The 27,471-nt window shown below is 53.4% G+C and overlaps 1 protein-coding gene across 2 annotated transcripts in view; it reads right to left on the bottom strand.

Annotated features, from left to right (window-relative positions):
* The window catches only part of Epha2 (Eph receptor A2), a 28,164-nt gene extending 7,419 nt beyond the window's left edge, over window positions 1-20,745 (bottom strand). The window contains exons 1-11 of one of the 2 annotated variants that reach the window (NM_010139.3): window positions 20,532-20,745; window positions 15,385-15,452; window positions 12,886-13,561; window positions 5,224-5,379; window positions 4,763-5,095; window positions 3,369-3,484; window positions 2,890-3,043; window positions 1,373-1,472; window positions 694-749; window positions 376-501; window positions 76-264 (exon numbers count right to left, since the gene is read on the bottom strand). In NM_010139.3, coding sequence (NP_034269.2) covers window positions 76-264; window positions 376-501; window positions 694-749; window positions 1,373-1,472; window positions 2,890-3,043; window positions 3,369-3,484; window positions 4,763-5,095; window positions 5,224-5,379; window positions 12,886-13,561; window positions 15,385-15,452; window positions 20,532-20,613 — 2,056 coding nt within the window. In that variant the 5' untranslated portion in view covers window positions 20,614-20,745. Of the gene's footprint in view, window positions 1-75; window positions 265-375; window positions 502-693; window positions 750-1,372; window positions 1,473-2,889; window positions 3,044-3,368; window positions 3,485-4,762; window positions 5,096-5,223; window positions 5,380-11,006; window positions 11,244-12,885; window positions 13,562-15,384; window positions 15,453-20,531 lie in introns of those variants that run through there. The other variant, XM_006538528.4, reaches the window with a different exon arrangement.
* Window positions 20,746-27,471: the final 6,726 nt, after the last annotated feature.

Genomic DNA, 27,471 nt, shown 5'->3' with positions numbered 1-27,471 from the left:
CAGCCCCTTTCCCTGACCGCCTGGGGCCACCCTCACCACCCCCCATCCCCCACCCCAGCACCTCCCAGGCCTCACATTTAGAGACCACGCCCTCCAGGCGGATGATATTGTGGTGGCTAAACTGGCCCATGATGCTGGCCTCGCTCAGGAAGTCCACCCGCTGCTTCTCAGTGTAGCCCGCTTTCAGTGTCTTGATGGCCACCGGTATCTCCTTCTTCCCCGAGGATGCCTTCAGCGTCCCTTTATAGACCTCTCCAAACTCTCCTGCAGGCGGGCAAGGTGTGAGGAGCCTTCCTTAGTCAAGTGGCACCTTGGGCAGGCCCGGTCGGGACTAGGCTATCTGCTCCAGGTGCACAGTAGGTGGGCCAGCCTCACCTGCTCCAATGACCTTCTGCCTTGCCACACAGGATGGGTGGATCTCGGTGGTAAACTTGAGTACAGCCTGGTTGGGGTCTTCGTAAGTGTGAGGATCCACATAGGTCTTCAGGGGCTTTAGTTGTTCTGGAAGGGGGAAGAAAAAGCTGAGGTACAGTGCAGGGAGGTGTTCCCGGGGAGTTGAGGCCCTAGAGAAGGGAAAGCCACAAGACTAGGGACCTCAGGAAGATTCAAATCAAGGGGGGGTTCAGCCAGCATGGAGCCTCTAGGTCCACCACAGAGCTGGGAGCGAGCGCTCCTGAGGAGGGTACATCTTACCTGACTTGGAAAAACGGACATCCTCAGAGGACTGGCGAGCCCGCAGGTTCCTCCTCCTGGAAGAAACCCCGGGGGGACCAGACACTCATGATCAACACAGCCTGTACCGGCCCAAACGACCTCCCAACCAAGCTCTGGCCTCACTGCCCAGCAATCTACTCAGCCTCCATATGGGGCAGAGGGTGAGCGGGAAGGCAGGAGGCCGCCAAGTGTGGCCACATACGTAGCCATGATGAGCCATAAAGAGCTAGGTAGCCCATCCTGCCCGCTCATCTACCCCGTCCCGTGTCCAGGGGAAGCGTGGACACACCGTTCCCAAGGAGCACACACAACCGCAGTGACCGCTGTGGTCCCTAAAGCTCAGTTCATCCTCCCACAGGGACGCCATCCTCAGCCAGTGTGAACCTCTCTGCCTTTCTAAGGGCCCGGGAGGCTGGAGAGATGGCTCAGTGGTTAAGAGCACCAACTGCTCTTCCGAAGGTCCTGAGTTCATATCCCAGCAACCACATGGTGGCTCAAAACCATCTGTAACAAGATCTGACACCCTCTTCTGTAGTGTCTGAAGACAGCTACAGTATACTTACATATAAATAAATAAATGAATGAATGAATGAATGAATGAATGAATGAATGAATGAATGAATGAATGAATAAAGGCCCGGGAGGAGGTGTGACAAACCTTCGATGGATGAAGAGGCCAACTCCTGCCAGTACCAGAAGCAAAACAACACCTACAGCCACACCGCCGATCACCGCCATGTTGGCAGATCCTTCCGTGGCTGTTGGAGGAGAGCGGCTAGTGAGAATCCACCACAAATGCTATAGACACACCCTGCCACTCCCAAAGCTCTCTTAAAGGACCTGAGAAGCACCAGCGGCATGCAGGGTGCTTTACCATCAAGTTTCCTAAGATTTTCCGTTTGGTTTTTTTGAAACAGGGTTTCTCTGTGTAGCCCTGGATGTCCTGGAACTCACTCTGTAGACCAGGCTGGCCTTGAACTAACAGAGACCTGCTTTTTGTGCCCCATGGCTCAGTATGGATTTTAGTAAATTCAGAACTTTTTTTAAATATATATATATATATATATAATATATTCTAGTCACACTCTTCCTTCCTAGATCTGCCTTTCCCCTTGTCGTCACACCGCACACCCTTTCTTTCTTCTCTTTTAGAAAAAGAACAAAGAAACAAAACCAAGAAAAACACACAAAAAAATACCCTACAAAAACAAAACAATGGGAACCAAAAGATTTAAGTAAAAGACTAATAAGAAAGAGATTTCTTTTTTATTTTTAATTCTATAAATACATAACTATATATAAATATTTATATATTGTATATAAATCATTATAAATAAATATATGTATGCATCTAAGTTGTATAAATATATTATGTGGAGGTGGTCCATATGCACATGATTGCGGTTGCCTGGCAACGCACATACAGGTGGTTGAGAGCTGGGAACCTGGTCTTCTGCAAGAAGACTCCCATCTTAACGGAGCCACCTCTCCACATTCCCGCCTAAGGATATTAATTCCTGTTTCATAGCTAGGCAGAGAGGGAGGGGCCTTGCCAGTGGTCTATGGAGAATTAAGAACCCTTAGCTGTTTCATTTGCTTGTATTGTTGTATGAATTTCCTCATTTAAATATTTACTTATTTTGGTGTTTTTTGAGACAAGGTTTCTCTGTGTAGTTCTGCTTGCCCTCCAACTAACTCAAGAGATCACCCTCCTCTGCCACCCAAGAGCTGGCATCAAAGGCGTGCGTCACCACCAATTTTTGAAGCGGAATCTCATGTGACCGATGTAACTGGCCTCATCACGTAACCAAGGAAGACCTTAAACCTCGATCCTTCACAGGAACACACCAGGAGTTAGTCCATATGTTAGGGATTAAACCCAAGGCCTGGGGGATGCTAGGTAAGGTATTCAACCAATTGAGTCATACCCCAGCCCAACTTTCGAGCTTTCTAGGCAAGCCTTGAACTCAGGCATACCCACGTCAGAACTGCAGCTTCCCACACTTTCAACACTACCCAGAGCACACATCCCTGGTCCTCCATGTCCGTTTCAGTGCTCACTATACCCGAATATGGTTGCTCCGTGCCCTTGCTAAAAGGAAGGGCATTTCTAGACTCTTTGAACCCACTTCCTCCCCAACAATGTCCGACGTGGTTCAGGGTCCCCTGACTCACACAGTGTCTGGAACTCGTGCACTTTGCTGCCGGCTCCCTGGCCCTCCTGCGTCAGCGCCTGCACCTGCACCAGGTACGTGGTATCCGGAGCAAGGTCATCCAGGGTCACGGAGAAGCCTTCCGTGCGGCGCACATTATAGCTGTTGGCATCCCCCTGTGGGTGGTGGTGGGGAGAGAAGTTAAGAGCCAAGATCCTACCCAGAAAAATGGCTTCCTGTATTGTCCAACCAGGCAGACGCTCTTGGGAAACTGAGGTACAGGAGTACAGATTCACCAGAGGCCAGAGGGGGACTATACATCCCCAGGACTAGCTTAATTCCAAGAGCTCATTCTAACTGGCTCTGAGAACCCAAAATAGTCACCCCTATAAGCTTCTAGGAAACCCCAGGTCTCAGCTTCCCCAGACGCAGAAGGGAACCCTTCCAGATCGCTGTGCACTGAATATCTCCATGGCCTGTGCCAACCCCCATCGAGTTTACCTTCTTGCGGTAGGTGACTTCGTACTTCCACACACGGCTCTGCTGTGACACCGGGATGCTCCAGGTGACACTCAGGGAGGTGGTGCTTCGGTCCTCCAGCCTCACTTTGGGGGGCTCTGGGCAGAAGAGGGAGGGGAGAGGTGTGAGAAGCCATGCAGGGGTGAAGGATAGCGACAGAGTACCATGGCCCTCAGATCCTGCATGGGGTTCTTGGATGTCCTGTTATGGATGCTGCCCTGACAGCAGAAGCTAGCCCATCAGATGTCCTCTGGGGACATTCACTAACATATAAATAATAATAACTAAGTCACTAGCTGATTGCCACCGAGTTTTTCTGGAGATCAGGCAAGGTTTGAAAAGCCTTATATTGTATATTGTGTTTCTGTATTTGCATGTATGAATGCATTTGTATGGGCACACACACAAGTGCATGTTGGTATGCAAGCATGCGTGATAAAGACGGAAGTCGACATCAGGCGTCTTCCCAGTCATACTCTACTTTATCTTCTTGAGACAGAGACTCACTGAGCCTGGAGTTCTCTCATCCAGTCAGGCTCCCTGATCAGCTTCAGGGACCTGCCTGTCTCCACAAGCCCTGTGCTCAAATTGCAACCACACGCTGGTGTCTGCCTGGTACCACAGTGCTAAGGAGTCAAACCCAGGCCCCAAGCTCGTGCATGGAGCACTATACTGAGTGAGGTGTCTTTCCATTCTCTGGTAAAAATAAGTTTTCAAGAGCATCTCTACTTCTGAAAAAAAAAAGCATTTAAAAACTCTCCAGAAGTAACCTGAAGTCCCGGAGTTGAGTGAGTTGATCATACAGATCGCTCTGTGTGTGTGTGTGTGTGTGTGTGTGTGTGTGTGTGTGTGTGTGTGTGTGTGTGTGTATGCACATGTGTGTTGGAGCACGTGCATGTGGAGGTCAAATGCTGTCTTCTTCCACTGTCTCCACCTTGTATTCTGAGGTACAGTCTGTTAGTGAACCCAGACCTGGCTGTTTCAGCTGGGGAGTCCCTATCTCTATGGGTCTTAGGGATCCAAATTCAGCCAAGCCTATGTAGAAAGCACTGTAACACCTGAGCCATGTCCCGTTTTTCCTGTGCCTCCCAATGGCCTCGAACTCATTATGTAGCTAAGGATGTCCTTGAACTCCCGATCTCCCTGCCTCCACCTTCAGAACATGAGTGTTGTGATTATAGGCATGCGCTATCACACTCAGCAGGAGTCTTAACTATTTATCTCTGGCTAGCTTGGTGCTCACTACATAGACCAGGAAGGATGGAATTCTTAGCCACTTCCTGTTTCCTCTCTGCACACAGCTGAGTCCTGGGTACCCGTCCTCAAGTCTCACCCAGGCAGGTGCCCCTGGAGAGTCCTCACTACCCCTGGCTCACCTGTTTGGTTAATACTGACGCTGGCAGTCCGGAAGCTTCGGCTAGTCACCAGGCCTGAGACACCATTGCGTGCTTCGACAGCGAAGGTATAGTTCATGTGGGGCTCCAGGTCACTGACTGTCACACTCGTGCGGGTCAGGGCGTGAGGAGGTTCTGAATAGCGCACGCTCGCCTCACAGGGCCCACACTCGCCAGACTCTGGCCAGCACTGTTCGCAAGTGACACTGTAGACAATGTCCTGGCGGCCACCAGTGTCCTTGGGAGCTGTCCAACGCAGTTCTACTTTGGCACCCATGCCAATGGCCGTGAGGTAGTTGGGGGCAGAGGGTGGACCTGTCCAGAGAGTGGAGGTCAGTGGAGCTGCCCCTCCCTCCCTCCCTCCCCACCCACCCATCTCACCCCACCCCCCACCCCCACCCCCGCCTCAGTCACACCTCTCTCTGGATCTCTGTAAGACTCACGTGTGCAAGACATGGACAGTGGGTCCTCAGGTGCCCTGAAATAGCCTTCTTCACACTGGCAGGAGGTGGCACCCTCTGTGGATGGCAGGGTATGCTCTGGACACTCCAGGCAAGGGCTCTCAGATGCCTCAGACTTGAAGAATCCTGGAGAACAGGCTGAGAGGCACAAGGAGAGACAGGAGGTTAATTCTGTATGCCAGTCCCCAGCTGTGTTCTTGCTGATAGAACATCACACCCATGGCCAGTGTCTCCTAGACACCCTGTCTCAAGTGGCCCCAACTTCCCCAAACCCCGGCACATCGGATGCCAGCTGCCTTTTGCAGAAAATGTCACACCTTGAAGCATAGCACTGGAGAGCCACCGCTCACCTCCAGTACACACACCCCTTCCTGCAACCTGCTTTGTGCAGACTGGCCCAGCGGGATCTCAACAGATTCGAACTGACCAGGGTAGAGATTTTTATCTGTGTCTCCCCCACGCCTGACGAACCAGATGGCCTTCCCCAGCCAGGATGCCCCCCTGCCAAGGCCCCTCTACCCTAGGACTCCATCTCTTTCCTGTTCCGGGGCTGGTCTCCAAGAAGCAGGAAAGGTTGGGCCCAGCTCTTTCCCTGAACTCATTTCCAAAGCCAGGGTATTTCTCCTTTCAGAGAGCCGCCAGGAAGTAGCTCTTCCTCTTTTAGTGGTCCATCCTGGCCAGCTGGCTAGGGGGTCAGGCACCTGACGCTGGGGCTTCATCCTCCTACCACCTTACCCCGCTCCTCATCCCAAGCTCTTTCCTGGCCTACTAGGCAGGAAACTGCTCAGACAGGAGGCTCACCTCACGGGGCTGGCCAGGCCCTGGGTGGCTTTGGAAGAAGCTGCCCCCAGGTCTTGCAATGCCCCTTTCGCTTTTTCTGCAGAGAGGGTCCAGAGGCACCACTAACTCCCTGCACCAAATCCTCAGCCTAGCCCCATGTGGTTCATGGATGCTGAGGTGAATGCTAACACACTTGAGTACTGGCAAAAGTATATGGCATGTCCATATGAAGTGGCCGGCAGAGGGCAAAGAGGATGGCCAGGCCTCTGAGGAGCCAGAGAGGATACTTCAGCTGGGGTTTAAAGGCTGTGTAGACATTCAACAGGGCAAAGGTTTTAAGAGTAGGGAATTAAGGGTAAGAGCCTGTCACACAAAAGGTATGAGAAGTCTTCTAGGTACAAATAGAAGGAAGTGTCGCACGCAATAATGCAGCAGAGAGACCTTGAACACCAAGCAAAAGTCTAGATTCCATCCTGAGAGCCACAGGGTGCCCAACAGGTGCATCTCTATGTCTGATACAGAAAATGACAGTCACTCGGGCACCGTAAGGAAAAAGCCCTGGACAAAAGTTTCCAGACACGGGGCAGATCCTAATCTAGGGACAACCTCCCACCCCACCCCCTGGAAGCCAATTTCAAGTCCCCTGCCCTCATCGAGCCTCTGACCAAGCCAGGCTGGAGAGCAGAGCCCCTCTCTCCTTGGGAAATAGAATAGAGGTGAAAGGGAGATGGGGCTGAGGATGAGACGGGGCTCTGTCACGGGCTAGCCTGTGCCCTGCATTTGCTACAAGTCAGGCAGTCAATAATCCTGACTCTTTGTGGTCCCTTGAGTTAGCCCAGGCTGGCCAGCAGACACACACAGAGTGAACTTGGGTACCTATTTCGAGAAGGGGGGGGGGTTATTCAGAAGCAAACAGTAAGACAAAGGTACCCACCCCAGCCGGAATCAGTTAATCTGCACAAAGGTTGAATTCCTAAGCATGAAGCACCTACTGTGTGCAGGGTCAGAACTTCACATCTATTTAGTCCTCACGGCAATCCTTCACATGTGGGTGTGGCTAGTAGCATTAACCCTATTCTCTGCAGGTGAGAAGGCCGAGGTTCCGACAGGCCAATTTGTTCAAGGTCTCAAAGCCAAAAGGTAAACTGAGGATGTCCGAGGCATCTCTCCTGTCACCCACTCCCCTTGCTGTTCCCAGGAACACCTCAATTTGGAACAGCGTTCAATATTGGTGCAACATGAATCCTGCAGACCTACCTCACCAACCAGGAAGTCCAGACTGTAGCTAAAACAGCCTGGAGAGGAGCTCCCAGGTCACCAGGCCCACCCAGGGGGCTATGGAGTTAGCTACATACACCTCCCCCAGCTCCATGAGCCTTTCTAGCATCCTGCTGTGTGTCTCTGGCCTCACTCTCGTTACAGAGCTGTTACAAAACGAAAATATCTCTCTTCTTCGTCTAACTTTCACACAAAACTCAGACGCCAGAATGCCAGGCCCTGGCTTTCCCCTTCCCCTAGTGTTCTCTCTAAATCCAGCGGCACTTGGAGTAAGTGTTGGTTCACTGGGGACCAAGGTCAGGGAACTGGGAGATAGAGCCCCCAAGTCACAAGCACTTCATCTGAGCCCCAGTGCTCAGAGTGCAGAATGGGGGTCACAAAGGCCCGAGCCACCTGCCAACCCTCCCCTGCTCCCCACCATCTCACGCCAGGAGAGGAAGTGGGGGAAGAGATGGGTTCTATTCTTTGGCCCCAGAGCCTGGGGGTGGCCTGCCTGACGGCAGGAAAAAGGGAATTTGGAGAGATTTCCGCTGCGGATATGCCAGATAATGCAGGGGAGGCGGCGTCCACAGGGCATGCTCTTGCCTGCTGAAAACGTGCTGCCCCCTCCTCCTCCTCCAACCACATAGCTCTGGAGCACCCACAGGCCCTGCCTGCCAGAGTCTGCAAGTGTCTGAGAAGTCCCAGAACACGCCAGGAGGACCACCGAGGACCCTAAGAGTCGCCTAAATTTCCCCAGCATCTAGGGCAAGCAAGCAGCCATGGTCTCACACAACGTACCCACCACACCAAGTGCCCACCTTGCTAAGCTGCTCTATAACCTTCACTACCTGCTCGGTTGCAGGGCTCCTGGTGAGCCAATGGGGCGTCTATTACCCAGGTTCAAGTTTACCAAACAGAAACAAGCCCAACCTACGTGTCTGGCACAGCGCTGAGAACTGGGATGTGGTGGTGTGACTGAGAGATTAGCATCTTTTCAGCTCCAGGGGAATTCACAGCCTAGCTTTTATGCCTCATTTGAAATTATCTGTGCACATACGAGGATCGGCTCTGCTCCCCCTCTCCCTCCCTCCCTCTCTGAGACTGGCAGCTTAGAGAGAGCAGGAAGAGTCTGGTTTATCTGCCCCATGTGTGGCTCCGCACAGGACCTCATGTGAAGGAGGTCTCAACGCATCAGTCTTGAATAAATATGGAAATGTGAATGAAGAGATGAAGGAGTGAATGAATGAATGGATGGATGGATGGATGGATGGATGGATGAATGAATGAAGAGATGGAGAGAGTGAAGGAAGAAATGAAGGAGTGAATGAATGGATGAATGAATGAAGAGATGAAGGAGAGAGTGAATGGCAAACTCGCAGTGCACAAAGAAGCATGCCAAGGGCTGCAGAAGGGCCTCCCCAGGGACATCATCACTTGGGCACCCACCTGGCTGGCAGGAGAGCCTGGCTCGGGCACACTTGGGGCACCTGTGGAGTGTATCTTCTGGCCCCAATTGCCTGGCAGGCCTGGGCCACTCCAAGCAGAACTGGGGCACAGGCGCTGCAGCTAGGGCTGTACCCTGGTTTTTCCAGTTCCCGATGCCCGCCCCTCAGGTGGCAGTGCAGGTTGACTCAGGGACAGACGCCCTCTGTGTGGCGCTAATCCAGCTCCTATGGAGCCAGCCCCTCCCCAGGCCCAGCCACCTCCCAGGCTTTGGGTAGTAAGGTTGTGAGGTCAACAGGTCAGTTCTGGAGGCAATGGGCCTCCCCAACCAAGCCAGGAGCAGCTGGCAACCAGAACACCACCTCGCTAGCTGGGCCATGCACGTGGAGCCTGAACTTTGTATCCTGACAGTGAACAGCAACTGTGCGTTACTGACCCAGGGTGTAGAAAGTGGCCCCCAACAGGCTCTGTGGTGCCTACAGAAAAGGGGAGCCACATTCCCAGTTCTCAGGCCCCATCTCCTCTCCCATGTGCCCCGGGCGCTATCTGTGGGCATATCCGCCACCTAGCAGATAAGCTAAGCGCTCCCCTCCACCCACCCGACTCCCTCACCTCCACTCTTTATCTTGTTTGCTTTCTCTGCGGGCCTCCTTCCTTCCGCTCGGGGGACCCACTTACCTCCGGTAACTAGGGAGAGGCTGAGCCTGCTTGGTGTGGCTATTAGGGCACAGAGATCAGAGCACAAGGGTGAGGCTTGGGGATTGCCACCATGACCTTTACCCTTGAAATCCACAGAAATAAGATCCGGTATGACTATACCGGGGGAGGCATACCCCTGTGAGCCACTATCAACAGCACTTAGAGTCCCCCAGTCCCACCATGGTGCAATATCACGGCTGTGGGCCCTGGGCAGGGAGTCCCTTCTCACCATCTATCACATGTAACATTGAATGTAAATCACATGTAGTAGATCACATGTAAACCACATGTAAAAGCTCACACTGAGCTGATCGAGAAAGTGACAGCTTTTTGGATCTGATCATAAGGTGGCCATGTCCCTCAGAGCCATGCACACATAGCAAGGATAAAGCCCAAAGGGGCGTTACCATAGTTACACTGATCCACACAGGAGGGGATGGTCTACAGCCATCTCCTCTCTGGGCCTTGATCTCATTTGTAAAATGGGAGAGTCCTCACCCTCTCTGAGTGCTTTACAGACTATAGACAGATCTTGCCTGTGAAGTGTTTGCTCTGGTACCTAGAATGAAGTGTCCCTGCATATGAAAGGCTGTCATGAAACTGGAGCCAGCATAGACATCCTCCAGAGGCTGGCCTTCCAGCTGCTGGGCTGAGCCTCTGGCCTAGGCCGTCGGCCACCTGCTCACCTGGCCTCCATCTCCCTGGGCGGAGGTGAGGTGCCAGTCAGGGGTGGAGGGGCCTGCAGAAGCCAAGGCAGGCAGGAAGCAGAGACAAAGCAGCCCCCAGGGAGAGGGCAGCCAGCCTGAGTGGCTCCACAGTTCCCTGGACGATGCTGGGGGTGGGCTGGAGGGAGGCCGGCTCATTCCTGACATAGCTCGCTCTGGGTAGCATGGCAGGGCAGCATGCCCACCTGTCCACCTGGAAGGCACCTCCTTTCTGCTGACCACTTAACTGTTTCCTGACCAGCCTTCTTCCCTAGGAAGAGAACCCCCAGGAAAAACAGATCCCCCAAACTGATGACTCTGGAAATGACCCTGACTTGGTACAGGATGACCTCAGGGTGCCACACCCCCTATCATCAGTAAAAGCTGTAACAGAAGCACCTGAGGCTCAGGCTAGAGAGAGCTGAGCAAGTTGTCCCCCAACACACCCGCAACGGCCCCCCAGTCACCCCACCCCTCCCTCTGATGAAGCCCCAGTTCCGATGCCAAGACCTGCCATCCCAGAACTGCCCAGAGAGCCCATCTCAGTGCCAAGAGCTGAGTCAGGGATTCCACAGGATCTGGTCATTTCCTGTCCCACTTCCTGACCCATGGCAGCCTGGGCACTGCTGTGTACCGTGAGTTAAACCCTGACATAGTTGTGCGATTCCAGGCAAACGGAGCCTCAGTTTCTTCATCTAGTCAGCGGGTCTACCAAGAGTCCCAGACTCACAGAGAAGACCAGACAAACTTCAGAATACACCACTGCTAACCACCCCCGACCCCAGTACCACACCGTCCCAGGCGTAGAAGCAAGAATTTTTGAAATTAACTCTATTTATCACGACGACTGCGTGCCCAGGCACTCTCTCGGGTACTCACACATCCGTGCATGCCATGCACCATATGCAAATGTGCAAGTCAATACGGTGAAGCTGCTGGTTCTTTCGTCTACCTGTTTCTGTGCTCTGAGAACTGAACTCGCCTTAGTTTGCAAGGTTGCCAGTCTTGCAGGGCAAGACCCTTTACCTGCTGGGAGGAGGACCGGGAGACAGAGTCAGAGCAGTGGGTGGCTAGTACTCAAGAGAGTGGTGCCAGCTAAGTTGAGTGTCCCTCCTGGAGATTAGTCCCCAGGCAGAGCTGGGGCTGATTCCTGGGGGGGGGGGCTGGCTTTTTATAAGCTCTTTATAAACAAAGCTTGCCAAGAACCCTGAATCCCCACAAGAAAAGGGAGCTAGCCTGCTACATGAAGAGCCCTCCCTCCTTTAGCCCCCACTTATCTCTGCAGGGTCTGAATCACCGGGGTGGAAAGTTTTCAACCGCCCCTCCTCCACCCCTGCATTCTTGTGTTAGGATGTCATGGAGGAGGAGCTCCTAGGCCCACTCGTTGTCCTGTCCCCCACACATGCACCCCCCCTTTCCATGGTCATTGTCTGAAGCTGAGAGTGTGCAACTGAGGTCACCTAAGCAGGGGGCCACCTAGGGAAGGGGGCTCACTCAGCAGAAGGTCGCTGGGAGGAGTGGGGTGATGGGAAGTCACGTGGTCAGAAAAGCTTGGAGGAAACCCCTCATCCAGGGGGCTTAAGTTCCGTGTTAAGCAAGGTTCTAAGAACAGCGCGGCCTTGGGAAGCACACAGACCACCCATTAGAAAGGCTTCAGGGTCTTCCAGCCTCCTTCATGGAAAACCAGATCTGCAGGTGGAGGAGATTTTTTTTTAATCCCATTTTGCTCATAGGAAAGCTGAAGCCAGAGATGAGGAGGGGACTCCTCAGCCTAGGGTCATCCAGCCGGCCAGGCATGGAAGGCCCTGGCCCCCAATTTCTCAATACCGAGCTTATCTGCTGCAAAAGCAGCTCCCAGTGCCTTTCAAAGGTCAGCGGCGGCGGCATTCCTCACGCGCTCTGTCCCAGTCGCTTCCAGAGTCATCCACTACAAACCCATTGTACATTTCCGCTGTCCCAGGCCTTGGCTGTCCCCGCAGCTTCCCATGTGTGAGCTTGCTAATGCCCAATGCCCAGACCTGTTCCCAGAGAGTCACCCAAATGGGGGGGGGTGTTGGAGGGGGCTCTGCAGTCTCCCTATGTCATCAATAAACCCCAAGAGAGGATCTCTGGGTCTGTGGCTCTACTGAGAGCTAACTGTGCCCCACTTCACAGCTCCTCCATTCCACTCCAGGTGATTCGAGCATACCCTGGGTCTGAATCAGCACGCAAATAAACTGCATTAAATGATGAGCTGAAGCCCAGAGAAGTTGAGCAATGTGTTTGAGGCCACACAGCAAGAGAATCAGAAACAGCTCCTGGGAATAGACTTCCTAGCCCCAGCCAGGGCAGCAACTATTCACAGGATGAATCAAAAAATAACAGCCAAGCTCACCGGTATTTAAGTGTCAGGCGCTGACGTAAGCACTTTACGAGCATGAGGTCATGTGATTATCACAACTACCCCCCAAGACAGATACTATGACCCTCTCTCTCCACTTTACAGATGATGAAACTCCTGCTGGGGAGTGAAGGAAATGGGCGAAACTAGAAGCGCTGGGAACTGGAAGCCAAGCTTGGTCGTCCTAGAACCGTAACCCTGGCTCATAGTCTCTACACCGTCCTGTTCCCAGGAAGCTTCCGGTCACGGGACCACCACCCGAGAGCAGAGGCATCCACGGAGCAACCACATCCCCAATGTACTAAGGTGTTCCAATCACGTGCCCGTAGCCCCCCACCCCAGTCGGGCTTCCCTGACACCCCAGGAACCCCCTCTCACCTCGGCAGGCATCCTCGACCTTCTCGTAGCCTTCCTGGCACAGGCACTGCCCGATGGGCACCAGCCACTCGCCATCCACCGTGCAGTGCATGAGAGGCCCCTCGCCCCCATAAGGCACCACGGCATGGTCCACGCAGGTACCGGCCACCGTGGCCAGGGGTTGTGTATCGGAGACAGCGACAGCAATGGTCTCGGGGAAGCGAGCCAAGCTCTGCAGCATCTCGGGACACTTCTTGTAGTAGACGCGAACGGAGAGCAGCGCCACGCAGGCGCCGATGTCCTGGAAGGCCAGGTAGAAGCCCTTCCGGGTAAGGGGCCCCACCATGCGCTCCTCTACGTTCAGCTTGACATTGCGAGCCTCGAAGTCACTGCTGACCGTGATCTCGTCAGGGGCGATGGTGTCAATCTTGGTGAACTGGCGCTTCTGGAAGTTGGTGCCATAGTCCACATCTGACTCTGCATAGTAGAGGTTGAAGGTCTCTTTGCATGAGCTGGCGCCACCCGGGAAGCTGTTACAGTCTCGCACCGTGAACTTGAGCTCAATAAAGATGCGCTCGGCCTCCTCCCGGTACACCCAGTTGGTGCGGAGCCAGTTGTCCTGGTCGCCGGATACCACGTTGCACACCGAGTACATGTAGATAGGCATGTCGTCCATGATGTTCTGCATCAGGTCCCACTGTGTGTATGTGACAGGTGACTGTTAGTCTGGGAAGGCAGGGACTGAGTCCCACAGGACACAGCTTCAGTTTTCCCCCTCTCCTGTATTGCTGTTGTTCTCTTGAGACAGTGTCTCATGTAGTCCAAGCTGGCCTCAAACTCACTGTGTCCTGAGGGATGACTCAGTGAACATCTAATCTTCTAGCCTCTACTTCTGAAGTGTGTAAGTGACAAGTATGTACCACCACACCTGACTCTCGGTTCTCGGTGCCTTCATTCTACAGGGAAGAAAACTAGGACCTAGAGGAAGGAGACCCAAAAGCAGCTGGCCCAAGACATGGCTGTGGGTCTTTCTGGCCCTAATGTCTGGGTACTGAGTCTCCCCATCGGTGGGCCGGGGCTAGAGTCTGGGGCACCTGCACCATTTATGCTCTCTAATCCCAGTGTCCCATTTCCACAACTGCTATGAGCATACATGACAAAACACTTGAGCCCAGAACGTGGCGCTCAGGGCTACAACCATACGCAACAGCTAGCATCATGTCACCGTGTAGGGTCATCGCTGTGTGCCATGGGTGTTGACAGATACAGTAAGTGAAAACAATGGATGGTCCCTCCCGCCCCTGGAGGCTCCTCCAAGCTGCCTGGGTGGGGCTGTGTGCCCCTATGAGCTCCACGCCCCCTCGATCATTGGAGAACTTAGCATACGGTAACACAAGCCTGGCTCCCAGGGCTGTATTCTGAACTCTTCAGCATGGGAACAGCAACTGACTTGGCTCTGAATCCCCAGGGCCTCTCTGGCAAAGAATATGCGCTTAGGGTGGGCTCAGAGGAACAAATGTGTGAATAAAGGAAAGAAAAAAAAAAGCAAGTAGGGGCTGGAGAGATGGCTCAGTGGTTAAGAGCACTGACTGCTCTTCCAGAGGTCCTGAGTTCAATCCCCAGCAACCACATGGTGGCTCACAACCATCTGTAATGGGATCCGATGCCCTCTTCTGGTGTGTCTGAAGAGAGTGACAGTGCACACACATAAATACAATAAATTTTTTTTTAAAAAATCAATAAGTAAATAAATAAAGATGGAGGTCTGACCTGTCATCCTATGTGACACTGGCCAAGACCCGAGTGCCCGCCCGGGGCTCAGTTTCCCACTGTATATAATGACTGGGTTGGATAAGGCTATCTACCTCCAGCCTCCAGCTGGACATTCCGGGATCCTAGAAGTCTTTTCAAAACTATACTTCAGGCCATGACTCAGGATAGATGCAAGTCACTCAGACCTGGCCAGCTATACGCTCTGTCCCAAGAGCTCCCTTAGGGACACACCCCTCTCCCTGTCTCAGAGTCCCAGGACTTATCATGGGTGCATTGTGCCCAAGGGAAATTGAGGCTCATAGCACAGTAAGTAGTATCTTCCCCAAAGTCCACAGCCCTCGGACCAGGAATCTGAGGTCAGGGCAGGACCACCAGAAAGCATAGCAGGAAGGGAGATGTCCCCAGTGGAGGGTAAGGCAGAGTAGGAGGGAAGGGGCCCCAGGCAGGAAGTCACTGTCCTGTATCTCTTGCTCTTCACCCCGTGCAGCCTTTAACCCTTCCCCCGCAACCACGAGAGGCAGGCAGGACCACTGGAGCATCCCACTGCTGGGGTTCTCAGCTGTCTCCCCAGCTAGGCCACCTACAAACAGTCCCTTCCTTCTACCCAGCTGCAGTCTGCCTCGGCCCAGGTCACCACGTTTGAAGCTTGGTTGACCCGCAGAGTCTGCTCCAGGCTCCCATCCTCCATCTCTCCTGGGATGTGCAGCCCTCCTTCCCACCCTCCCTCAGCCCTGAAGTTTTACTCACCCCTTTGCCATAGGGGTGCGTGAGCCAGCCGAGCTCTCCCTTCATTGCTGCGAAGTCCAACAAAACAACTGTGGGAAAGATGGGGGAAGGACCAGTGAGCCAGGGCTTTCCCAGGGGCTACGCACGGCACACAGCAGAACCTGCGTGCGGTGATGTGTGTGCTCCACACCCCGCCAACCCCAGCCCCAGAATCAACACACGGCCTGACCAGAGAGGCCTGACCAGAGAAGAAGCAGGCGGGCTCAGTTTGTCACACAGCCGCCTGTCACCAGGCTTTCAGCTCTGGTGTTCCCTCAGCCCCCAGCTGGGTCAGGGCACAGCAGGAGACCGGCAGCTGGGTAGTGTGTGGGGTGAATGGGATAAAATGATAGCCCACTGCCCCATCTGCTTCCTCGAACAAGGGAACAAACACTTCATGCAGGTCACAGAGGACAAGACTGTCTGCTTCTGCCACATCCCCCTGGCATAGAACACCCTGACCCAATCTGGGCCACCCAGCATACACAGTAGCAGAGGGTACATACATACATTTACGTGCTCCATAAGAATGGGTTGTTGGCCTGGCCTGGCGGCAGCACACACTACAAAGGCAGAAGCAAGTGGATCTCTAGGAGTTCAAGCCCACCGTGGTCTATATAGTCAATTCCAGGCCAGCAAGGCTACATGGTCAGACTCTGTACTCCACTCCACCCCCCCAAAAAAATAAAGAAAAGGCTGTTGACAAGAGGGGACAGATCTGGGGGATCTGTCCACCACAGTCACTGTGAAGGACTAAAGGTTTGAAGGCATGGAGGTGTCTAGGAGGGGCCCAAAGCCACACGTCGCTGGGAAAATCATCTTAACCCTGGGAGAAGTGCCTATGGGAAAGAATGGAAGGAAACCTTCACAGGGGGCTCCCCCTGGCCCAGAGGGATCAGGTGCCAGGACCACACTATCTCATCTCTAGAGGCATCAGGAGGGGACTACAGAGATGGCTCAGCAGTTAAGAGCCCAGAGGACCTCCTTGTAACTCCAGTCCCAGAGGATCTGACGCCCTCACAAAGACAGACAATGCAGTCAAAACACCAATGCATATGAATATAAATCAACCAATCAATCAATCAATCAGTCTGGAACTGCCAGGGCCTGGCCTGGCCCTCGGGCTCCTTCCACCAGCCACTCCTACTTCTCTGGCATGTGCAGCAGCCAAGACCCAAGATTCTGTTTCTCTTTAATTTCCAAGTAAATGCTAAGCCCTATCACCCTGCTCAGAGAGCAAGGTATTGGGGAACCTGAGGCTTTGGACCCACATGAGATCCCCAGATTCAGAAGCCAAGGCCAATGGTCAAAGAAGAAGAAGAAGAAGAAGAAAAAGAAACTGAAATGTAATTACTTTCGTGGGCAAAGCAGGTTGAAGATCTGACCCCAGAAGCAACTCTCCTCTAAACCAACAGCTAGGCAGGCTAGGGTTCCAGATGTAAGAGGAGACTCCACGGCCCTAAGAACAGTGTGGCTCAGTTGAGGAGTCCACTCTTAGGAGGTAACTCCGTGGACCACCACCAACAACACAAAAAATAAAGTTAACCGAGTGCTAGCCAACGTGGACCTCTAGTTTGACCATAAACCAGATGTGGTGACACGCGCCTCTGATCCCAGCACTCCAAAGGTAGAGGCAGGCAGAGCTCTACGAGTTTGAGGACAACCTGTTCTACAAAGCAAGTTCCAAGCTAGTGAGACTATATAGTGAGACTCTGTCTCAAACAAACAATAAGTATCTTAGGGGGCTGGAGAGATGGTTCAGTGGTTAAGAGCACTGACTGCTCTTCCAGGTCATGAGTTCGAATCCTAGCAACCACATGGTGGCTCAAAACCATCTGTACAGCTAAAGTGTACTCATATACATAAAATAAATCTTTAAGTCAGGCGGTGGTGGCGCACACCTTTAATCCCAGCACTCAGGAGGCAGAGGCAGGTGGATTTCTGAGTTTAGGCCAGCCTGGGCTACATAATGACATTCTGTCTTAAAGAAAACCCTTTCTGAAGTTAGACTGTCTCTGTCCTAGGAAGTCCTGAAGTCTGGTGAGAAGCACTGGTCCTGACCTCTGTCACATCTATAGTAAGCGTCTGGCAGCCCAGACAAGGAAGAGGAACTCTGAAGTGGCTCAGACACTGCACCACCTGCCAGTGAGGCAGGCTGTAGTTAGGAAGTGGAAGGTGCGGTGGGTAACGGCTGGGATTTGTTCAGACATGCCCAGAGAGGGCCTAAGCTGGCAGGAATGGTATTGGGGGTTCCTGACTCTAGCTGGGTGGGAGGATGGGGGGAGGGCGCTGTTTAGTAAATCTAACACATAGTACACACACATACACACACCATATACACAAGTAGTATGCAAAGTTCAAGCTACGTCCCTTGGGGAAGGGGCTTTGAAGGGTTAACCTGACAGGAGGACCAGCCCAAACCTGGATCTAGAACTATCTGAGTAGAAAAGAAGGCTTCCTACACCCCTTAGAGTTACCAGTCACAGCCCCCTCCCATGGAAATTCCCTAGAACCAACCATCAGGAACGGGGAGAGCCCAGCCAACCCTCTGCTGTGACAGAGGCCCTGGGTAATCAAAGGTTCCGATTTGCTGGAAGCAAGGAGCTTGGGAGGCCCCCTTCATGACCCTCCCAGGGATTCACCATAAGGCTGAGTTAGATGGGGGTACCCCATAACTTCTCCGTCCTCTAAGAGATCCTGGGGGCAGGGAATCTGCCACCATAATGTCACCCTTGTGGGCTGTATTACTTTAAAGCTTTCCCATAATGCAATACCCCCCTTGCCACCTCCCTGCTAACCTCATCCCTCTTTAGCCAAGATCAGCTTACACCTAAAAAGGGGGGGAAGACCGGAGACTCTGGATACAAACGAGCAAGGGACAGGGAGGAGGACAAGGCCCTTGCTGAACTGAGAAACCCAGCCTTCTCCTGCCACTCTAACTCCCACCCATCCCAGTGACTCTAGAGTCAGTGACAAGCAGTTCTGGCTGGATGAAACAGCTAGATGTGTGGGCAGACCCTCTGTGCAGAGGGCCCTGGCTGACCAATATTGGGCCTCTCTCACCCTCTCTGTAAGGAAGGACAGGGCAGTGAGGTGGGCCAGCAGGTAAAGGCGCTTTGTCTGCTGTCACTTGTGAGTTCCATCCCAGAACTCACATGGTAGAAGGAGAGAGAACCAAGTCCTCCCGCAAGTTTGAGCTCCACACTTGTGCATTGGCTTTCACACACACACACACACACACACACACACACACACACACACACACACACACACACACACACAAGAAAAAAGTCAAGGGCACTGCAGGAGGTAAGTTCAGCAGCTGTCGAGGACCTAACCGATTCCCCTGGTTTTCGGAACCCAGCAGAAAACAGAAGAGGAGGCTGCACAGCTGTGTCAAGGCTGGAGAGGACACGGATCATATCTGTCCTCAACTCCCCCTAGGGAAGTGCAACCAACTAGGTCACGACCCCACTCCCAACACACACATCCCAACCCCTCACACAGACACAGTGTTCCTGAGGAGTGCGGAGCTTAGACAAGAATTTTCCACAACCACGAGCGATATGCACCCTTTTTTCTCCTCGATCCCATGCAGAACGGGATTAATCGCAAAGGCTGGGGCGAGGCTGACAGATGCACCCAGAGGCACAAGTACAAGATTGTTTGAGGCTTCCCTGGTGGGGGCTCGGGGCGGTGGTCAGGAGCCCCGGGGCGGGGGTCAGGAGCCCGCACAGCAAAGCAAGCAGACGTCTAATCCTCAACTCCGTGGCAGCCCAGGAAGGCCTCTAGCAGTCCCAGCTGTCTTTCCCTGCTCCCCAACCACAGTACCCAGGAAGAGGGAGCCACAAGCTGGATCAGGGAGGGGAGTTAGGATCTCAGAATCCCTGCCCTGTTCACACCTTGGCAAAAGCAACTTTGGCCCTTCCTCGAGACAGGGCCAGGATCTAACACCCCGTTTACCCCTAACTCTCCACCCTTCAAGAGCTCCAGTCTGGCCTTTTACCCTCCCAACGTGGAAGGCGAAAAGAATAAGGAAACTTCTCACCCCAAAGGGTTCCTCTGCGCTTCACCCCCCGACCCCTAGCTGGAGTCGGCAGAAGACTTGCTATGCCCAAAAGCAGAGAAAAGTTTTTGCTGTGGGAAACGGAAGCCAGCTAGCTCCGGCTGGGTAGACAGGAAGATCCTCGGCCAAGGGCAGGGCAGGAATTCCCACCCTCTCGGAGACCCTAGCTGAGGGACAACGCCCCCAAGCACACCCCCGGCTGCGGCCTTGAGCAAAGGCAACCTGTGCGGGCCCCCTCACCTTGCGTGGCTCCAAGACGCTGGGGCGGGGGCAGGTGATTCACTCCCCCACCTCCAGGTGCCTGGGCTCCCCGTGGCCCCGAGATGACGGCTCCACACCGCGGGAAGCCGCAACCCCACCTGCCGCATTTCCTCCTTCTGAGTCACCCCTTGCTCAGAACACTTGACTTTGGGACTTCCTGTACTCGCTCCCAGCCCTTAACCTGTCTCCCGAACCTGGGAGGGCAGCTTGGGAAGGAGGGAAGGTGTGAGTGGCCGGGGCTGACCCCAGGCGCTCCCAATGCTGGCCCAAAGGACCCCAGTGAAAAATCGGATGGGGCGTAGAGAGACTCTTTTGCTTGGTGCAGGGCACCGAGAGGACCCCTCCCCAAAAAGCAGGGCCTGCATCCAAATGCCTTCCGCGAGAAATCGGGGCAGATGATGAGTTAAGTGAACTCGGGTTACTAAGAGGCTGATCGCCGGGAAAACCCTACTGAGCGTCCTTTCCTCTGAGGGACCGAGAGCGCCCTGCGGGGGTCCCGCTCCAGAAGCCGCCACAGGGCTGAAACCGCGTGGCGGGCGCCGCGTCCCCCTTCCCGCGGCCTCCGAGCCCTGCGCGCCCCAGCCGAGATCCCTTAGTTCCAGAGAACCTAGGATCTCAGGGTATGGATCCCCAAGATCGTTCCGGACCGCAGCCCGCGCGCTCTGCCTAACCTTGCGCACTGAGACCCAGCAGCCATAAGTCAGTTTCCAAAGGTGCGTCCCAGAGAGGAGGCTGGGGCGCCCGGGGTCCCATGTCCCGGAGTCCCTGCTAGGCTGCGGCCACCGACCGCGTAGACACTCACCTTCCTTTCCCTGTGCCGCCGCGGCCGCCAGCGCGCAACCCCACAGCAGCGCCAGGCAGAAACCGACTGCCCGGAGCTCCATGCCGCACCCCTCGCTCCCCGCGATCCCTGCTGTCCGCACGCCGGTCTCGGTGCCCCAATCCTGCCCGCCCGCCGACAGAGACAACTTCTACCCTCCTGCTCCAAGTCCTTAATGGAAGTTGGGTGAGAACCCGCTCCTGTTCATTCATGCCCTGCGCTGACGTCACCGAAACCACGCCCTCAGGAATGTCTTTAAAGGGGCCGGACTGACACCCTGACTAGAGGGCGGGGAAGCCAGAGGGAAGTTGGGGTTGGGGGGGAGGTCAGGAATTTGGGGAGGATTGAGGGGGCCAGTGCGTGGGCCTTCGTGTGCAAACCTTGAGGAGATTTCTCATTTCAAAGCGCCACCAGGGTTAGTGTCCAAATATGTGGAATGAATTTGTGCCTACTCTCCCCTTTTGCCCTTGGGCTTCAAGATGTGAATTGTAAATCTGAGAAGTAGAAGCTTCCGTAGCAAAGGGCCTCAAAAAACCAAAAAATAGAAAAAGAAAAAGAACAAGAACAAGAACTCCTGATAACACACACACACACACACACACACACACACAAACACACATACACACTTGCTCCTGAGTCCCCCAGAAGATATGCCACACCCAGGAAGGTCCTCTAAGCTGTGTACCAAGAGTAGTGCCTCTGGGAACATGTCAGACATGCAGGTGTCTTCACTTTAGAGTGGAGGGCTTAAGATAAGGTTCCAAGGTACCCTAGGATACCCAAAGGCTGCACAACTCAACAGTCACAGACAAGTCACAGGACTTGAAGCTGGGCCCTGACCTGCTTTAACCACTTCCATTTGGGGACCCAGCACACACCCTCATGGGTAACTCTTGACCTCTGCCTCTGAACTCCAACAGAACACCCTTGTCCCCTGATCCCTGGGTGACAGAATGAGATTACGTTTTGATACCTTGGGGATGTCTGCCTCCTACCCACCCTTCCTCTGCCAAGGTTCCTCAAATCTGAGTTCATCTCTTCTCTTGGCGTCTAGAGTCAGTGAAACAAACGGATGTGAAGTGAACCAGGCAGCCAGTCCAGTCACCCACAACTGCCTGTTGCTCTGTTACCATTTGGCCAGTGGAAAGGGAACAGCTGTAGCAGGCTTGGTTCTCCGTGGACCTTTCTGCCCACCTCCTAGTCCCTGGCCTTCCTCTCTGTGACTCCCCAGTCCCTGGTCATCCTGGCCCATATTATACAACTCTGGTACCAGGTGCTCCTCCTGGGGTCCTACCCACCAGCTTGGCCTTGGCGCCTGTTTCTGAGAAACGGGTTCAGACATTTCCCCTGGAGGGGGAGAGAAAGGGTTAATTATAGGTGTTGGGGTTAATTAAAGCCTTTGATCAGGGATGGATGATGGGAGAGAAGGCTATGTCTTCTGAGAAGGAGAGTGGCTGGACATGTATGTGTGAGCATGTTTGGATGAAGTACCGGAGCATCTGAGCTGGGTCATAAGGGTTAGTGTATGGGAATCCGTGAGCGACTTGTGTGTTATATCGAGCGTGGACGTGTTGATGTGTATGCAAGTGTGTGCTCCAGTGTGAGAGGACCTGTGTGTACCTGAGTGTGCCACAGGCCTCTCAGCAGCGGGGAGCACAGAGGAGGGGGCAGCAGTCAAAGTCTGGACAAATCAGTCTGCTCCTCTGAGCCTCCCCGTGCTCCCTGGGGACACTAGGGACCTACTTGGAAAAAGCCCGCTGTGAAGATCAAATAAGGTCGCGCATGGAAACCGCACAGACTGGGACTCAGACCCTCGAGTCAAATCTCAGCTGTTATTACGGTTACATGCGGTTCAACAAGAGGAAATCACATCTGGGGAGGCAGGGACTGTGGTGTGCCAAGCAAGGTCCTGCGGACAGGCACGTGCACGTGTATCGAGATGAGTGGAACATGTGTGCAGTGTACACATGGTATGGGTAAGTGTTCTGTTGGATACGCTAGGCTGGGGACCTTGTGGTTTGTGTTGATTTCCTGTCAGTTCCTTTTGTTTTGTTTTGACTTTTTTTTCTTGGTATGTGTGTGTTTGTTGGGTGCCTATGAGGCCAGAAGACTGCATGGGATCCCCTGGAGTTGGAGTTACAGGCAGACAGTGATGAGCCACCGATGTATGTACTTGAAACTGAATTCAAGTTCACCAAAGAACAGGAAACACTCTCAGCTACTGAGCCCTCTCCCCAGCCCCTGGATCTGACTGTTGACAAGGTCTCTAGCCAACCGACTGACTGACCGACAGAGGCAAGGCTAGCCTTGAATTCCTGATCCTCCCCCAACCCCGCCTCCCTTGGTACGAGGCTTACAGGTGTGCACCACCATATCCAGCTCCGTCCATTGTCTGTAACACCTTATATACGTCTGACGTGATATTTACAGGTTCTGTATTTTGGGTATTTGAATACTAGAAAACATATTGTGGGCCAGGGCATCATGGTGCAGAACTTTGATCCCAGCACTGCAGAGGCAGAAGCAGACAGAGTGATGGGAGGTTAAGGCCAGCCTGGTCTATAGAGAGAGGGATGGCCAGGGCTAAATCATGAGACCCTGTGAGAGAGAGAGAGAGAGAGAGAGAGAGAGAGAGAGAGAGAGAGAGAGGAAGGAAGGAAGAAAGAAAGTAAGTAAGTAAGAAAGAAAGGAAGGAGAGGTTTGTAGAAGACAGACAGTACCCATCCAGCATCCAGATATTCATCAGAAAACTTTTTAAAAAGATGTATTTATTTTTATTTATATGAGTACACTATAGCTGTCTTCAGACACACACCAGAAAAGTACATTGGATCCCATTCATTACAGATGGCTGTGAGCTACCATGTGGCTGCTGGGATTTGAACTCAGGACCTCTGGAAGAGCAGTCAGTGCTCTTAACCACTGAGCCATCTCTCCAGCCTCCATCAGGAAACTTCTGTTGAATGAATGAAGGGTTAGTGATTGGGGTGTTGGCCAGGTCTCCCAATACTAGTTTCTGTGTACCGCTGGAGGTTTCTCTTTGTGTCATGTATGGACTTTATGCATAGCCCAAAGACTCCACCCTCCCTAGATGCCAGGATGCTGTCAGGCCTCCATGTTAGGGCCATATGCTGAGATGTGTGCTGGGGTCTGGGCCGAGCACAGGCTGTGTTGTAGCCTGCCCGTCTACAGCAGGCACCATGGCCAGAGGCTGGGCTGAGGAAGAGGTTTATGCAGTGGCAGGAGGCGGTCTCTTTAGTCACCCACTCACTCGCTGGCACACCCTTCCCCTCTCCTAACTGGCTCTGGGTGACTGATGCTAAGGGGGAAAGGTCCCTAGTGAGTCTCATAAATTGGCCCTGGAATGTGGTATTTATTGCAGCGTAATCGGTTGTAATGCAGATGGAATTACCCAGTAAAGGCCCCAAGGAGCCCTGGGGGCCTAAGTTGCTACTACAGCGGGCCAGCCTTCCAGGATGGGCAGGTGGAACCAGAGAGAGAGAGCCTGCCAGCTCACCTGCTGGCTCAGGTGCCCACCTTGGCTAGGCTCTGCTTCAGGCTGGGCACAGGCGGACCACCCACAAGAATGTTGACGCCTCCGTTTCTCTACCCAGCTTTGATCTGCATCTGCCTTTGGTCAAGAGCCAGATGCAATCAAATAGGATGACGATTGGAGCTATCTGGGACCGAAGGGCTTACTACTACGGGCCAGGCTCAGTACTAAGATTTTGTCGTGCTGACGTCCACCTTATGAGTGCATGTGGAAGAAGTGAGCTCGGGGAGGTGGAAGACTGGATCTCAGCCAGCTCGGACCCAGCAGATACCCTTCTCCTGCCTCTGAATCCCACAGCCCCTCCACCTGGAATGACGGATCTGCTCTCTGCAACCAGAACTTCCAGGTCGCTGAAATGACTGTCCCTCAGTGCCTTCCGGGGACAGGTCGTTTCCTAAGCCTCTGAGTCCTCCTGAAACAATGAAGATCTTCAACTGGGCCAAAGGAACTCTTTCTCAGATTCCTGAACCTCTAACTGTCTCCTGAGGCAGGAGTTAAATATGACGCATATGCATCCCTGAGTCCAAGAGAAAAGTGACTGCATACAGGAGTCATTTCACAAACGCTCATGGTTTAATTTTGTTTTAAGACAGGGTTTCTCTGTGTAGCCCAGGATGTCCTGGAACTCTCTCTGAGACCAGGCTGGCCTCCAACTCTGAGATCTGCCTGCTTCTGCCTTCTGAGTCTAGGATTAAAGACATGCACCCCACCCGCCTCTACCTAGCTTCTTTTTTATTTTTGAGACAGTGTCTTGCTAAGTCCCCCAAGCAAGCCTTTAAGCTCTTGATGTTTGTTCTTCAGTCTCTCTAGCGATGGCTACAGGAGTTAGTCAACACACCCAAGGACATTCCTGCCTGCACACTGACCAAGCTGTGCCCTTTCTACTTGGACAGGTCCTACCCATTTGGCAAGAAAGACCTATCTTAATGAAACACTAGAAAATGGAGACCTGAAGTGCAGAGGGAACCCAAGACAGATTTAGTTTGTTGAACGGACGGATGGATAAAAAGGGAGGAACGGATGTAAGATGAGTGGATGGATGGATTCAGGGCGGGGTGGATGGGTGGATAAATGGATGCTAAGATGGAGAGACGGTAGTTCAGCAGATCTGCCTCCTGCTGCCGTAGGATATAAATGGCTTAGCTGTGTGGTTCGTAAAATAGGAAAATAAAGGTTCTGTACCCTCCAGGGCAGCTCGAATGAGTCTATGATCAAAGTGCCTTAAATCTCAGCTGTTTCTCCTTCTAAGATCAGGCCTCTTTTGAAGGCTGACTGGCCAACTGTCCATGGAGGGCAAATCCAAGGCCAGGTATACGATAGGATAGCACTCTTTCTCCCTTAGGCTGGAAGATCCTTGAGGGGCAGGGGCCTAATTCACTCCCTCTGTCTGGCCCCAGTGGTGCCCGGCATACAGTAGGTGTTCGGCCAATATTTGTGGACCGCTCGCAGGCTTTGACTAGAGCCTCCTTTTCAAAAGATCTCACGTTCCAAGCCCAGGGGGAAAATGAAATTGGTTGATCAGCTTCACACACACACACACACACACACACACGCACGCACACACAGCCCGGCGCACAAGGCTGTTTGAGGTGAGGGTCGGAGACTCACGTGTGGGCTCCCAGATTTTAAGGCGTTGCACAAGGCGAAACCCTTGTGTAATTGCGGGGCTTCCCCTACACCCCCCACCCCAGGCCCCCCACCCCCGGACCTGGATTAGAGGCTGCACCGCTTCCTCTGGGGCTTGCAAGCGCTTCCTGGGACCCTTTGAAGTGGGTTCTTGGCAAATCCTGCCCGCGGGGCCCGGGGCGGGGCCTCCCGGAGGGGCGGGGCCTCCCCTCAGTTCCCCGGGGTCACCGGGGTGCCTTCCGCCCACCTCCAGTCTGGTTTCTCAGCCCCCTCCCCCAGCCCCAGCCCCTCATTCCGCTGGGCCTTCCCACCCCCATCTGTCCACATCCTCCTGGCCCTCCAGCTGGGCTTGGATCACAGATCCCTTACTTTCCGGTCCACCCCAGGCCTTTGCTCAAGGATCAGAGTGTCGGGCCTACAGAGAAGTATTTTTAACAGTAAAGCCAAGCCAGGCATGGTTGCTCAGGGCTGCAAGTCCACGAGTTCGAGGCCAGACTCAGCTTCATCATGAGCTGTCAAAGCAAAAGAGGAGCTCACGTGAGATTATGACTCGGCCATGTGCCAGGAAAGCCTTGTGCCACCCTGCATCATCCAAAACCTGTGAGAAGTGGGACGTCTGTCCCCATTTTACACATGAAAACATGAGTCCCACCCTAAAACCGGCTTCTCAACCCAAGCCCACCCCACTCCACTCCACCTGTATGGAATATAAGGAAATCAACATGGAGCTTGATTGGGTATCTCTCCCCTCAGGGTGAAATGAGCCAATTTAAACCAGAGTAGATTATAGTGAAGGCAGGTTTATTGGGAAGCTGCTTTCTGGTGGGCAAGTTCTATGGCCCCCAAGGACCAAAGCCAGGAAAAACACCGTGGGGGAAGGAGGGGGTCAGGAAGAGAGAGAAAAGGGGGCACTGGGGTTCTTGCAGGGGGAGAGGAGGAGAAGGAAGAGGAAGAAGAGGGAAGGAGGGAGAGAGGGACCAAAATGTCATTTCACTGTCAGTGGAGAAATAACCGGTCATAGCTGCCCTTCCTTCCCTCCCTTCCTTCCTTCCTCCCTCCCTCCCTCCCTCCCTTCTTCCTTCCTTCCTTCCTTCCTTCCTTCCTTCCTTCCTTCCTTTCTTTTTGGAGACAGGTCTCACTATGTTGCTTTTGCTGCCTAGAACTTGGCTATGTAGACCAGGCTGGCCTCAAACTCTTACAGATCTGCCTGCTGTCTTCTGAGTGCTAAGATTAAAAGCATGGGCCACCACCCACCATAGCCTGCTTCTCGTATTCTTTTTTTTTTTTTTTTTTTTTTTGTCTTTTTGAGACAGGGTTTTTCTGTATACCCCTGGCTGTCCTAGAACTCACTTTGTAGACCAGGCTGGCCTCGAACTCAGAAATCCACCTGCCTCTGCCTCCCAAGTCGTATTCATTTTTGATATATATTTATTTTGTGGTGCCTGTCTACCATCAGCCCATGTGGCGGTCAGAGGACCTCTTGTGGAAGTTGGTTCTCCTTCCACCATGTGGGTCTTAGGGATGGAACTCAGGTCAGCAGGCTTGGAAGCAACTGCCTTTACCTGTTCTGTTGTTGAGCGGCCTCGCCTCTCAGGCCCCAGGTCCTGTCTTTTCTACAGAGGAGCCTTCAGATCCACAGAGGAGGCGGGGCTTCCAAGTCTGTGCTGTCTCTCATCTTGTCAGGTCTCCCCTGCAGGCTGTCAGTTCCAGGGAAAAGGCTCACCACAAACCGTTTGTAATACA

Source organism: Mus musculus, chromosome 4 (genome assembly GCF_000001635.26).
Source record: "Mus musculus strain C57BL/6J chromosome 4, GRCm38.p6 C57BL/6J".
NCBI classification, from domain to species: Eukaryota; Metazoa; Chordata; class Mammalia; order Rodentia; family Muridae; genus Mus; species Mus musculus.
The sequence above is the reverse complement of the archived record's forward strand: the minus strand, read 5'-3'. Positions and strand labels throughout refer to the sequence as shown.